Source organism: Pteropus alecto, unplaced genomic scaffold, assembly GCF_000325575.1.
Source record: "Pteropus alecto unplaced genomic scaffold, ASM32557v1 scaffold276, whole genome shotgun sequence".
Taxonomy (NCBI): Eukaryota; Metazoa; Chordata; class Mammalia; order Chiroptera; family Pteropodidae; genus Pteropus; species Pteropus alecto.
The window spans coordinates 618984-634555 of record NW_006438074.1 but is presented as its reverse complement, the minus strand read 5'-3'; the positions used below and the strand labels follow the sequence as shown (position 1 = coordinate 634555).

The 15572-nt window shown below is 31.2% G+C and overlaps 1 protein-coding gene across 1 annotated transcript in view; it reads right to left on the bottom strand.

Annotated features, from left to right (window-relative positions):
* The window catches only part of MNAT1 (MNAT1, CDK activating kinase assembly factor), a 175748-nt gene that overhangs the window by 65482 nt on the left and 94694 nt on the right, over positions 1–15572 (bottom strand). Inside the window, exon 7 of the mRNA XM_006915099.2 lies at positions 2009–2130. Within this exon, the coding sequence (XP_006915161.1) occupies positions 2009–2130 (122 nt within the window). The remainder of the gene's footprint in view (positions 1–2008; positions 2131–15572) is intronic.

Sequence of the window (15572 nt, the reverse complement as noted above, 5' to 3'; positions counted from 1 at the left end):
AGTTCAGAGAAACTATATCTTTACAGACAATGCCAGATCCTTAGAGAAAACATACAGTAAATTCTGCTTTTCTAAATCCAATCTAGGAATCTCAGCCTATTATTTGGAGTATTTAGACCTGTACTATCGAATATGGTAGCCACTAGTCATACGTGTTTATTTAAATTAAATTGAATAAAATTTAAAATTCAGTTCCTCAATTACACTAGGCACACTCAAGTGCTCAGCAGAAACATGTAACTGTGGCTACTACCTTGGATAGTACAGACCAAGAATATTTCTATTACTTCAGAAAGTTTTATTGGATAGTGTTGGTTTAGAACATTTACATTTAATGTAATTACTAATATAGTTAAGATTAAGTCTACCATCATGCTATTTGTTTCCTAATTGCCTCATTTCTTTATTTTTCCCCTCTTTCTTTTCCTGTCCTTCTTTTTATTAATGGAGTATTTCTTATGATCTCATTATTTTCTGATATTGACTTACTAACTATCCCACTTTGTTTTACATTTTTAGTAGCTGTTCTAGGGTTTTTATTAAACATCTTTAACTTATCACAGTCTGTCTCCACATACTATTATACCACTTCACATGCCGTGTAAGAACATTACAACAGCACAGTTTTTTCTCTCTTCCTATCCTTTGTACTAATTGTCATACATTTTACTTGTGCACTGTTATTATGTATGGCCATTTCTATGATCTTTCAAACGTAATTTTGATGACAAAATTATTAGAAAATTCATAACCCTGTAGGAGTACTATTTTAAATACTTTGTCTTCACTGACATAAAAGTAAATATTTTCAGAAAATTTATTTTAGAGATATAGAATTCTGGCTCTTGTTTACCCAGTAAGAGATAAGAAATCAATGTCTAAATCGCTTATAACTTTTTATGTCGTAAAACCCTAGATTGTCTCCTGAAGCTTCAGTTTTAGCATTTAGGCCAATAATTTGATAAATTTATCTCAAACTCAAAAGGAGTTTTAGGCTTTGCTTCATGCCGTGGCTTCGTGCTTGGAGGATGTAGGACTTTATGAACATTCAGAACTAAAGAAAACCTTAAAGATCTGCCAAAGATCAGATAAGTACATTATCTGTCATTTTAGTAATAATTTTACCTTGGAGCCTCCATATTCATAATCAAAATACTAGGTGGTATGTTCAAAACTGGCTTTGCTTTTGAACATGCAAATAGATTTTATCTGTTTCATATATCTTGTTTTTGCTATTGGGGTCTTTTTTAAAATTATTTTTTAATTACTTGATGTCATTATATCCATTATTTTCTTTTCACATTATATCTTTACACTATTTTACTTTTTTAGGAAACAACCAATTCTGGATCATCTTTTTATTCAATAGTTCAGATTGAGACACAAGAACAAGATATTATTTGCTCTATCCAAAAAAGTCTGTGTCTGTACTATTCAAGTATAAAAATGCCCACCTCCTCCCCTGAGAAAGACTGATCCTCTCCATCACTTACAAACGCTATAATCCCATATTCATTTTCAAAATGAATGTATATAAATAGCTTTCGAGCCGCTGGCCAGCCCTACATACATCTTTTCATAAAATGTATTTTGTGACTCATTTCTCATAAATATAGTTTCACTGTAGACAGCAGACAGTGAGTAAATCTACTCTTTTCCACGGCAAGGAGCTCAACTCTCATATTTTTACTGGCTCACTACTGACGAATTAAGCCCTAATTTCTAAAAAATATATAATGAGCTGAAAATGAACAGCTACTTCAGTATTGCTGCCAAAGACAGCCTTAAAAGGGAGCTAATACAATCCAATTTCAATCTCAAAAGATCTAATAAGACCATAAAAAAATAATGTATAACTTAGTATTAAGCACTATTCTTTTTTACAAAAGGGTATAAAGTTCTGTAAATGCAAAATCTAATAATGTCAAAGTGTCAGTTAAAAATAGAAACAACACCACAAAAACCTTAACCATCAGCTCCTCAATGAGAAGTTCTTTTGGGCACTTACCCAAGTCTTCCTAGCATCTCAAAGTCAGGAACTTGTGGTCCACATGTCTCTATTTGCAGTGGCTGATACTCATAGAGAGCTTCTTCAAGCTTTTGAATAGGTGCTAATGAAATATGTTGACCCTGTTAGAAAAATGAAGGAAAAATCTTTTAATATTACTTTTATTTACTACTTACTTGTAATCATTTTAAAGGTGAAATAAATTACTCAGATTAAAAATATTATCCATTATGTTTGCAATTCCATGCATATAATTCATTACATTACTGAAAGCCACATTATGTAATTAACATATAGTCACTGGCATGAATTAAAGGAAAAAAATTAAATCCATCATTAAATTCAAATTTATCCTTAAAGAGTATAGCTGTTCAATGTCAATGGTAGAATTCAGCAAATATATAAGCATAATCCAGCCTCATATTTTCCTATTTCTTATAATACAGCTTTGACAGTTTTGGTAATCAGTGTTTTGTTGACAGCGTTCACTAAGGAAGGACACTAATGAAATTATCCTCTACAAAGTCTGTCACATAAATATCCGTTCTCTTAAGTCTTTACAATGGAATCAAACTTCCTTATCAAATGTATGTAATGATGTCTACTTACACACACACACACACACACACACACAAAAATAAGAAAATTTTATGCTAAAAACTAGGTTAAATGAAGCATCCAGGTATTTTTCTAAAAATAAATAACTACTAGATCTACTAGATAACTAAAATAAAAGGACCATATTTGATCACAAGTATATAAAATAAAATGCCACTCAGCCATATAGTATCATTACATTGAGATTTACATAATTATCATACACCTCAGTATAGAATTCTATTTTGAAAAATCTCTATTTTTTAATGAAGTCTATGTTTCCAATTCTAACTTTAGTTCTGTAATTTTTCTTGCTATAGTTTTCATCAATTTCTCTATTTCCAAATTTTTAAATAAAAACCAGTTCTTATACTTAATTCCATTTATTCCTAGTTTATAATTTATTCCTATTGTTACCTCCTTAGTTTTCTTTACTTTTCCCCTAAATTACTAAGTTGAATATATACTATATTTGTTATCTTATTTTTAAGCAAAAACTATGACTTAAAAAGCAATAAAGTACAAACCTATATAATTTTATTAACTAATGTCACCCCAATAAATTTAATTTTTAAAAAGTGAAAAAGTATAATTGAGGCTGCGAGGAACAACCATGAAAGATGTTTGCATCTGACTTGTGGTTTGTCTCTTCAACAAGTTTAATCCCATGTAGCATCATCCTAGCTAGTTTACCAACATATCAATAGCTTCCCTGACTCTGTGACCTCAAAAGTTTTTCACCAAACACAGGCACAAGACTTAAACAGACATTTCTCTAATGATAAATAAATGGCCAACAAGCACATAAAAAGATGCTTAACATCTCAAGTCATTAGGGAAATGCAAATAAAAACAGTGATAAACCAATTAATACTCATGGCTATTTAGAATGGTATTAGCCAAAAACAAATAAACAAACAAACAAATAAAAAGATAACAAAAAATACACAATAAATAACAAATGTTGGCATATGTGCAGAAACAGGAACTCTTAAGCATTGCTAGTAGAAATGTAAAATGGTATAGCCACTATGAAAAACAGGGTGGCAATTGCTCAAAAAATTGCAGATTTACCATATGAGCCAAAAATTCTACTTCTGAGTATATAATCAAAAGTAGTAAAAGGAGGAACTTAAACAGATATTTGTACACTCATGTTCATAGCAGCATTATTCATAACAGCCAAAAGGTAGAAGCAACCCATGTGTCTATCAATGGATGAATGAATAAACAAAATGTGGTATTATACCTAATGGAATATTATTCAGCCTTTAAAAGGAAGAAAATTTTGACACATCCTAAAACATGGATGAACCCTGAAGACATTATGCTAAGTGAAATAAGCCAGTCACAAAAGAACAAATACTGTATGAGTCCAATTACATGAAGTTACTAGAGTAGTAAAACTCATAGAGACAGCAGCATAGTGCTTGCCAGAGTCTAGGGCAGCCAGGGGAAGAGGGGCTTTAGTATTCTAATGGGTATAGAGTTTTCGTTGGAAAAGATAAAAAATTCTAGAGATGGACAGTGGCAATGGAGGCACTTAACATACTTAATGCCAAGAAATGTATACTTATTAAAAAATAATTAAAATAGCAAAATTTATGTTATGTTTATCTTACCACAATTTTTAGAAATGTGTTTTGAATATTCTGATTTACTTGACTGGAATAATACAGAGAAAAGAGAATAAAAGTGAAATATTTGGAAAACTTTGTTAACATTATTTTAACCCTTAACCTTCATGTGTTTCACAACCTTTCTAAATAAACATGAAACTGTCAAGCTAAATCTTACACTACCTCACAGTAATCCAACTGCTGAGAAATGAATCTGAGTACAGACCATTACATAGGTTAAGAGGCCTGCCTAAATGAGATATTTTGAGCGGCATTCTAGGGATATTTTGAATGTCATTCTGACATCTCTGTTCCAAAGTGTCATCTTTATAAGCTGCCAAGTACTAAATTCTCCTGTCACAAGATGCAAAAAGTACAGTACTAGTGTCACATTTTCAGGTTACAAAAAATAAAGGAAAGAAAGAAGAAGAAAACAGTAAGAAGTGAAATAATAGATATTATTATAGTCCAACTAACACAGTACTGCAGATTATTTTGCATGATACCAAATGGGTATTTTCAAGAGCTGGAATACTTCCCAGGTAAGCTAATATTGAATGAATGAATGAATGAATAAGTGAATGAATGAATGAATGAAAAAACCATAGGCTCTCCTAAGTCATTATAGTGGGAAACAACATACTAAAAGTGATCATTTCCTAAATATCATTAATGATGCCCAAGTAACTGAAGTTATGCCCAAGTAACTAAAGTTATGCTGTCCAAAATCTCTGCAAGTTTGAATACATAAAAGATCATCTAATAATAATAATAGTTAACATTATTTACTCAGTGCCAGGCATTGGCCTAAGAGCTTCTTATGCATTACTTCATTATTATTCACAATAGCTTTATGAGATAAATACTGCTATCCTCACTTTATGGATGAGGAACAGGGGTTCCTTATTACTTGCCAAGGTCATGGTGGAGCAGGTTGAGAATTAGAAGGTAGGTTTGTCAAATTGTTTTATAGCTAAAGAAACTAAGACTCCCAAAATGTAAAATTTCCTAAGGTCACATAGAATTATATCTCCTAATTCCTATCCAAAGTGGCTTCTACCATACCACATTGCCTTTTAATATACTATTTGAGACAATATAATCATACTTAAAGAATATACCTAACACTGCCTTCAAGCTGCTCATTCTAAATAACAATTTCTTTTGGTAATTCAGTTATTTTCTATTTATTTTAGGAGCAAGCAGAGCAATTTTTATACTATGCTGTTCTGGTCACTCTAGGCAGATATCATCCTGTCATCACTATAACAGCTGCATAGTAATAACTTCCCGGTAGCACATAATTTCATGGTAAGTACAAATCATTCCCCCTCACAGAAATGGCTTTCTTTAATTTCTTTCAAAATTTACAGTAAGCAGCTTAAGACAAATAAGGGACAAGGACAAGAGCCTGTATGGTAAGTGGTAAACTATATACTTACACTGGCACTGCCTCTGAACTAAAATGAACTTAAGTGACACAGTTTCTCTAAGCTTCATTTTTATCACCTACAATAGGGGTTTGGGGGCAAATCGGGGGGTTCAATTATGTTTTTCCAAGTCTAATCTGCTATGATTTCATGACCACTAAGTGGAAACAAGCCACTACCTCAAAATGTGTCATAAAAAAATAAAAAGAATTTTCCCAAAATTTAATGTAAAATAATTTGATTCTATATATACTAGAGAAATAGTCAGTTGAAAAAACAAACAAGTACCAATTTCCAAATTCCCAGCTCTCTACTAGAATCATCAGACTACATTCCCTTTCTGAATGCATGTTTTAGAATTAGGAGAATACATAACTTTAAAAAAAAAAATTATTATGGTTGGCCCTTTTGCTGACTTATTCCCACATCAGCCTTGTAAGCATTCCTTGTCTTTTAAAATATAGTGCCTGATAGATTACCAATTATTTCCCAAAAATTTCCTTTTCAAAAAAAAAAAAAAAGGCTTTTCCAGAATTCATATTCCAACCTTGCAAGAGGTTTCATCCTGAATACACTAAGAACACCATATTTTTCTAGCTCTTTAGTGATGACCTGTTCCATTCAAATATATAAGATACTCTTTAAAACATCAAAGAAGAATTTCTATAACTAACCTGAGCTTATTTAACCTTGTTCAACACTGGAAGTAGCCTTAGAAGAGTTATATCTTCACTTGGCCAAGCCAAGTCTCTGAAACTTTCTATTAAATTGACTCTGTACTTCAAAAATAAAATGTAACACATTTAGAAACATAAAATGTTGGGGAAAAATTAGGAAATTGGATCTATATTTAAAAGATTACTACATTAAAGCATCTCAAACATAATTACAACCTCACCCTATATGTTTAAAAAAAGATTTCTATAAATTCCTTTGTATTGGTATAGAACTACTAAAGCTCATATGGAAAATAAATGCTACAATATATTTGTGGACACATGCAATTAGTTTTCAGAAAGCCACGGGTCTCAAACTATAGATGAACATGAAATAAAAAGGAACAGCATTTTCTACCTCTGCTTTAATCTATTTTGACTATAACTGCATTCATACAAATTTATCTCCCCAAAAATGCAAAAATAAAGACAGAAAAGGAACTAAACTAGTTATCAATATCTCCAATAGTTCTACATCTAAAACATCAGAAACCTAAATGTTATCTAGAAGGGTCCTAAGTGATGTGACTGACTTAAGTTCAAAATAGCTGTAACAGTAAAATCACATCTTGCATAGAGATTAGGTTCTAAAGTGAGAGTAAGGCAAAAACTGGTTAAAATAACCCCTCAAAAAATTCCTAAGATAGTCCATAAAGTATACTACACATTGTTCTGCGCTTATTGTAATATCTTTATATACATCCAACTCAGCTAGTTTGTCATCCAGCATCAGAATAAATTACTGTTTGTTCTGTTGGAAACTCAATAAAGTAGCTGGCTTGCCTGTGGCAACCACGTTGTTCAAAAACACTTTTTACTGGGCGAAGAGAAGAATTCTTTGCTTTTTCTGCCTAGTTTGGTGTTGTTTTCCACTTTAGTTGAATTCAAATAAGTTAAATGTACATATGACATGACTGCTGAACATGACAAGTATGTTCATTCAACTGAATCCATGGTGGGGAAAATGACATTTGAGATGGGCTGTGAAGACTGAACGCAGCTGAAATAGAGGGAAGAAAGAGCAGTTCTAGTACAGGGAATTTCAATACCAAGAGCAGCTTCCATACAATAGTGGAAATAAGAGCCAGAATATAAATGTAAAGAGTGAATGGACGTTGAGAAGTAGAAACACTGAGCAAACTTGATTACTGTTTTCATCAAATTACAAGGTAAAATGAAGATAGGAAGATACGGCAGTAACTTAAAGAAAAGGTAGAGTCCAAGAGATTTTGTTTATTTTGCTTTGTTTTTGTTGTTCTAGATTTTATTTTTTCCTGAGAAGTGATAAAAGAGGCAGTGCTGAAAATTATTATTTTTACATTCTTTCTCTGATGCTTCTCTTGCTACTGAACCATTTGTTGCCAAGAGGACAAGAGTGTTCAGCATATGTTTCTATAAAAAGATCAGAAAAGAAAAATATCAAGGAAACTATTTAGTGAAACAAAAGTTGTCTCCTTAAAAGGATCTATATAAATTTTAAGAAAAACAGTACTTGCCAGAAATTTTAAAAACAACTTTTCAGGCATATAGCATTTTAGCTTATTTATTTTTAGTAATTACAAAAATAGTTTCTAAGAAAGAATTCTTATCTTGGCACTTTAAGGGACCTTTTAGTAAACCAACAATAACGACAACTCATACATAATTTTAAATTTCTGAATGTGATAAAATATGAAAATGGCTTTATATTAAGTTCTCTATAAATATCACTATTACATAAGCAAAAAAAATCACATAAGATTAGTAATCTTCTGAAGCAAAAATATTTTTCAGTGAAAAGGTAGTAAAAAGCTTCTTTATGCTGTAATAGAGACTGAATAATTTAAGAGATCATATTTTATTTAGTATAGTATTTTTATTTAGATCTAAACCCTGTGCTTACTGCACTGCCTAAGAATGTTTGTTCCATGGATTAACAACTTTTTAGTAAGAATCCACAGTATCCCACTCTCTCTAATCCTCTACTCCACACTATTCCCCCCAAAACTATATAACAAATCTCCTGATGTTATTTGAGGTCATTTAATTACAGAATGAGGCATTATTGTGCCACTCGCATTGTAGAAAATAAGTAAACAACAAAGCCAACCTATAACTGACTTTATCCTTCTTCTATCCTAAACCAACAAATACTACAAATACCTTACCCATCCCAATCTTCCTTTTGCAAACACACATCACCAACACTACCACCACCTTCAAAAACCACCATGTAATTAAATCTGGACTCTTAAACGTAGAATAGAATATTTAGAATTTTCTGATTCCTTTCACTTGCAATTAGCATAAATTGTCTTTTACAAAAGTCATGCATTATGAAATGTGATTACTAACAGTGGAGTTCCATGCAAAGGATACAGAAATATTTATTGAACAACTACTATATGTCATGCTAGGTACTATATATACATTAGAAGTAGTTACTCTTTTGCCTATTTTACAGTAAAAGAAGCTTAAGTTCTCAAAACCAAGTAATCTACTCAGGTTTCAAACCCTATACAGTCAGAATGTACCAAACACTTTTTTATTACAGGACTACAGTATGAAAATTTGTTTATCCAAACATTTAGTGGATATTAGGCACTGTGAAGTTATGACAGAAAGGATATACCACCATAACTGATTCTATTTTCAAACATTAACAATACATATTTATATTTATTAAACAAATTAGAAAGTGCTCATTCATTTTTTAACTATTAGCATATAAGTGTTTTTTAAATAAAGTTTCCCTAGTTCATTAAAACATATAACTATTTATTTTTAGAAAATATTCACATTTGACTATTCCATAATACATTTAGATTGATGCAAATTTTACCTGTACTGAGATATGTTTCATTATTCTAGATACTCTTAGTTCAGTCTCCTTTTCATAACAATTAAAAATATTATTTTCCTCAAATAATATACAAAATAATGGCTCATATATGAATTTATGTAAGTTGAATATATTTTGAAATATGAACCAGAAAGACAATTTCTACTATAAAGAATAAACAACTTCGTAGAAAGTTGATTATAATAACCAATCCTTTAAATTACATTTTACTATACTTTAACAGATCACTTTTTATAACTGACAGATATAGTTTATGTTTATGATATGAATTACAAAAGCAATACAGAGAAATCATGATCTTGGTATATTTTTCTTCTGGGAACATTATGTAGTCACTGAGTATAAATGGTGGTTCCACAAACACAGCAGTACACAGTTTATCACATAATTCATTTTAGTTTTTTTTAATTAAAAAAATTATTTTATAGCCTTGATAAATAAAATACACAAATATACATATAAATAAATAAAAATAAAGAGGCACATTTTGTAAAACAGTATCCTAGAGGAAAAGAAAGTAACTAGTACGAGAGACTTAAACACAGTTTTGAAGCCTTCTGGAAATTATAGGCTTGATAAAAGCATTAACATTCTACCAGTTGCTGAAACAGATGCTGCTGCCAATCAGCTGCATTTGCTGAAACATATTCTAAAGATTACTAATTAATCTCTATACTGAAACCAATGGCTGCTGCCATTTTGATCATCATTTAAAAAAAGAAAATGAAACAGTAACTCTATGACCAAATACAAGTACATAAATCACAATTCTAGGTAAGCTCTGCATCTACTTAATTAGTTATATCATCTTCTGATGTTGTTTATACTAAACCCAAAGCTACTATTGGCTGGAGTCAGGAGACTTATAACACCTTCACCTGCTATTTCTGAGTTATTTCTACTATTTACCACAGATAAATGAAATTGTTTGTGAGATACTTAGGAAAAAGTCACTATATAAGTATAAGATAGTATTTTCTTTGTTAATTTTGAACTTTTCAACCATAAGCTAAGGAGAACTAAGACTCGTGGAGGCATTCTCCTTCAGACCACATCTGCCTTTTCATTAGAACTTACCCTCACATCTTTGACCCCATCCCCAACATACATACACACACCCGGTATACTTTGTTCTACTACCATTATAGCTTACCTTTATTATGCGAACTCTGCTCATAGCACCACTCAGAATTTAACAAACATAAAAATAGTCAAAGAACTTGTTTTAAATTCATTTGAAAACATAAACATATACAGATAAAGTGAAAAATGTATGTGAAGGTTCTTTTTATGATTTTCCAGCCTTTTAATGTTTTAAATTGATTCTTGAATATTAAGTAACACTATCTGTTCTACCATGTTTTTAAAGTTGCTTTCATTCAACTGTACATGCCTGTGACCTCCACAATGACCTCTACAAAAGCAGTTGTGCACTTTACTGTGGTGCAAATCCTCACAGACAAGTTGAACCTGTTCTTTTTGGCACTGAGCCCTTATGTTGAACACATAGCTGAGATTTATTATAAAAGGGGAACTAAGAGGCATTATTGCACAACACTTATTCTTCATATATAGCCAAGTATAACCTTTTACAACCTTTGCGAGCTCTTAAATAAACAGATCTCCTCTTAATTGCACAAAGAGTTTCTTATTGGTCACCAATCATATGGCATATTGAGATTCATTCTACATTAGGAAAAAGTTAGCACACAAATCATTTATACTAACAGTTGTTAAAGGTAGTCTCTTAATAGTTATTCAAAAATAATAACACTTGTAATACTCGGACCTGAGGACAATTACCTGCCTTGCTGTCCTTAGCCAGGTCAATGCAATGAAGTAATAAACACCTGTCTTCAAGAATCTATAGTAAAGCAGGTTTTAAAAAATCTTTCCACATCACTCTGAAAGATCTTTTAAAAACATTTCAGAGAAAACAGCCTTTACTTTTAGTTTTATGTTTTTATTTTTTTAATTTCAAAGTTCAGTTTTAATTAGTTTCCCCATAGCACTTTAAAACACTTCCCATTCTAAACAATTTTGAGCTGGGCTGATACACGAGACTGCTGCCAAGCTACTTCCTCAATTCAACAGTAAATCTGATACCCTAAGGGAAGGAGAAATTTCATGAGTTCTAATAAGTATCTCTTATAACAGAATTACCACATTATTTACATTAATTCTTCAGGATTTGCTAATTGATCTATCATCAAAACTTGCCTTGTTGCAAACAAAAAAAAGAATATGACCTCAAAAGTATTCTATCCTGAAAGTCAGGTTCAAACTAGCTTATCAGCTAATTGCTCAACATAAAGGAAACCGAAATATGTTGATTCAGGTGAATAGTTCCTTGCTCTAAATTCTTCTAATTTTTATTACTATTAAGTGTACAATTGAAAAAATGCCTGTAGACATATGGGAGAAGGGAGTATTGTTTAACTCCCTTATTGTTTAGAGTTTCAGTTTTACAAGATGAAAAGAATTATGGAAATTGATGCTGGTGATGGTTGCACAATATTAATGTATTTAATACCACTGAACTGTAAACTTCAAAATGGTTAAGATGGTAAATTTTATGTTATGTGTATTTTACCAGAATAAAAAATTCTTAATTTAAAAAAAATTGTTAAGGATTGACTATTAAATTGATTTTTAAATGGCAAAAAATCTGAAACATTTTTAGGAATTCTGGGTTCAACAGTGAACAAATATATTTGATGGCACCAAATATATTTTGTGAAGACAAAATAACTGAAGAGTTAAACAAAAAACTTTCTTTCATTAAAGTTTAACGTTTTAAGCAACATAGTCACATTTTTCTAAGAAAAGACGTTTTAAACAATTTATATCCCTAATACTTTCTCCCTCTGTCTAGGAAATACAAGCAGAAGTTTATGAGTTTGGACTTTTTTTTAATTAATTACTAAAACAGAAAACATTTTTTTCTTGCAATATATAGTCCTTCAGAAAAAAAACTACTAAATTTCCAGTGTTTTATGGGAATTACATCTTGACAGATAAAATTAGCATGCAAGAAAACTACTAACCAGTTTTTTCATAATATTAATTTATGCTAGGAGGCAACATAAAAATTGAGAATAACTATAAAACATGGATCAAATATGTAAAAAAAAAAAATCTTCAAGATCTGATCTTATACTATGTTTTAACACTCACTATGTCAACACTGGTGGTATTTTTTAAATGCCTAAGCCCTCTAATTTGTTTTGAAATGCATGTACTTCAAGATTTCCATAATATCCAAAACTACTCTTGATGAAGTCATAACTATAATTAAAAATAACATCCTAAGAAACCATAGTTGCAATGTTAATCAGGTTAACCCAGGTTAACCTCCAAATAAAGCAGCTGCAAGAAAAATCTCAGTCTCTATTTATTTTGGTTCTTCACATCACAACAGCTTTCCCATCTATATCTCTTTCCATCAAGAACGTAAGCATATGCTTTATCTGTCTGTAACTCCCTATTCTTTAAAAGTCCCCATTTTACCTGTCCCCTTAGAGTAATACCATGTTAAAAACATGGCCTTTGGAGTCCAAAAGAGTCAAATCCCAGTTTTACCTTGAGCAACTTTTTTTTAAAGATGCCTCAGTTTCATCTGTAAAATGTTTTAAATGATCAAATAAAATAAAAAATATATAAATAGCAGAAACAATTGTCTACAAAATGCTACCTATAGTTATTATTATTATTTCTGTATCATCGATTTCATCAGGAGGAAGAGGAGAGAGATTTTGTACCATCTCCACAGACTATAAATCCCTACCAGATAAAACCACCACAGGCAATCATCACCATATGAACAGTAACCTTTCAAGTCTGCTTCAAAGTAAGTTAGAACTCAAAACATCTTCCTGAAGAAATAAAGTTTTGAATGGTGGTACAGTCCTAGGCTAACAATATACAAAATGCATTATTTTAAATTTAGTCTAGAGCCCTGGGATCAACATAGAAAACAAAGAAAAGTTTACTTTCTCTTTCCTAGCTGCAACCCTGGCAAAAGGCGAAAATTTCAAATTTCTGAAATTTTAGCTCCTCCCATTTTACCTTTTGCACTCCTATCCAGCACCTTTCCCAGGCATTTATTTCCCGCACTTTAACACTAATCTCCTAATTGGAAACACTCAACTGAAACCTACTGACTCCAAACATGCTTCCTAATCTTAAGTCACCAACCTGCATCTCACCACAATCAAAATTTCCTGGTATCACTAAGGTGTTAGGAGGAAAGAAATTGCATTGTATGATTTTGCTTAGTGGACATATGGTTTTTATTATTATTGCTTTTAAAAAGAACATTTGTAAAACATTTTTTTCTGAAACAAAATACAAAGCAGTAGTTGCCTTTCAAAGACATGGACTAAGAAATAGTAAGTGATCATTTTATATCTTGCTAATGTGTTTGCATTTTTAATAAGCATCAACAAATTATCTGGGCCAAATTTTTTCATCTCTATATTTCCCTATAAAAAAGAGATCCTCAAAAAAAATAATATTTTTCACCATGACTCAATTAGAGTAACAGTTGGAATTTCATGATGGGAAGAGGCCCTGGCTAAAATTTGAGTGTCTATAAGTAATGAAATTCAGAGAATCTCAAAAGCAGACAGGACATTAAAGGTCTGCAGTCTTACTAGCCACTGGATTTTTGAATACTTTCTTCAATATCCCTGTCTTTGGCTAAATGTCTCGCAACTTACCAAGAGAGGTGAAAGCACCAAAATAGTCTATGGAGATATACTTCAGTACCCAAATAGATGCATAAAAGTACACACCTAACTAAATGAAGGAATGATTAAATCTATAGGGCACAGACAAAATTCTACACATCTATTAATGCACACAAACCACACAACCTAAGTTAAACTAAAACTCTTCAGTTTCTTTGTCCCTTAAGACCAGAATACATGATTCTTACTGAAGAGAGGCATGATTTTGTTGAGAAAATGCATTAACATCAATCACCATAGCAATACAAAATATAAATTAATAAATATTTAGGAAACTTCTTTAACTATAGTACTCTAATCAAGAAAGCACCAGATTGTTTCTTAACTATGATTTTTTCTAAGGCTTTGATTTACTCTGCATTCTTGGTTTCTGCTCCCAATAATTCCAACTGGTGGCCAGACCAATGTTTGTGTTTTTCATATATTCACCACACAATGTCTGCTCAACAAAAATTCCAATAAAATGTGAAGCCTAGTAAAGAATAAAGTTACTTCTAGGGTTCCTATTCTCTGCAAAATAAAATTATCTCCTAAGCCCTCCTTTAATGACTTAAAAAGTCATTAATACTTTTTAATGGACTGTATCATGATGTCCTATTATCTTATTGATAAGTTAGACTAGACCAGTCTTTAAACTGCTTAAAATTTGGGGAAATTCTACATTCAGTTCGAAGATTTATCTTATGTTTGAAGTTAGTCACTCAATTACTCTCTTCCTTTTACTTTGTTGTTAACTTCTTTACATTAAAAAAAAAAAAAATTCATCCACTATGTTATCTACCAGAGAATAGGTTAAATCTGGAAAACAGTTTATCTTTGTAACTGACAGTATCTAAGAAATCTAAGAATCATCTCTGAGCTTTCATTTCATTTCATTTTATTCTCATAAATACTACATTGTAAGGTATATCCAAATGAATAAAATTTATATTATTACAAATGACCAAATGAATAAGGTTATTTGCCCACTTCACATAAGCATTAACTCACAAAGCCAGAATCTGAACCCACTTGGTCTTGTATTTAAGCCGTTATCTATCCCTAATCACACTGCTATCCTGCCTATCTTCTGTAAAAGGGCAAGGAGAAACAGTCTCTTGATTATGCCATTAAACAGAATGTCAGGAGGCTATAATTACTCCCCATTACTTCTAGTTTACAATTCAAATTATCCTCTTATTGAAAAAAATGCAAGTTGCTACTTTATCAAACAGGAGAAATACCTGGATAACTCTTGATAAAACATAGTGAAACTATTCATTGATAGCAATGAAAAAGTATGCAACATTATTTAACACATCAAGGAAAAGAGGCCTTGCACCAGGAATAGGTAATTATATTTATGGATCTAATTTCTAAAACTAAAACCAATACTACAGAAATAAAAAGACTATTTTACAGAGCCATATCATTATCAATAATCCTCATTCAAGAAACTAAGAGTGTAAGAGCTACTACCACCGATAATATGATTGCTTCAAGGCATAACATTACTTTCTATACAGTTTTTCCTTCCTTCATTTCTGTCTTTACCCATCTCTCTCTTACTTAGTATGTTTAACTCAAGAGACAACATTCTGGTATAATGAAAATAAATTGAACTAAGAAC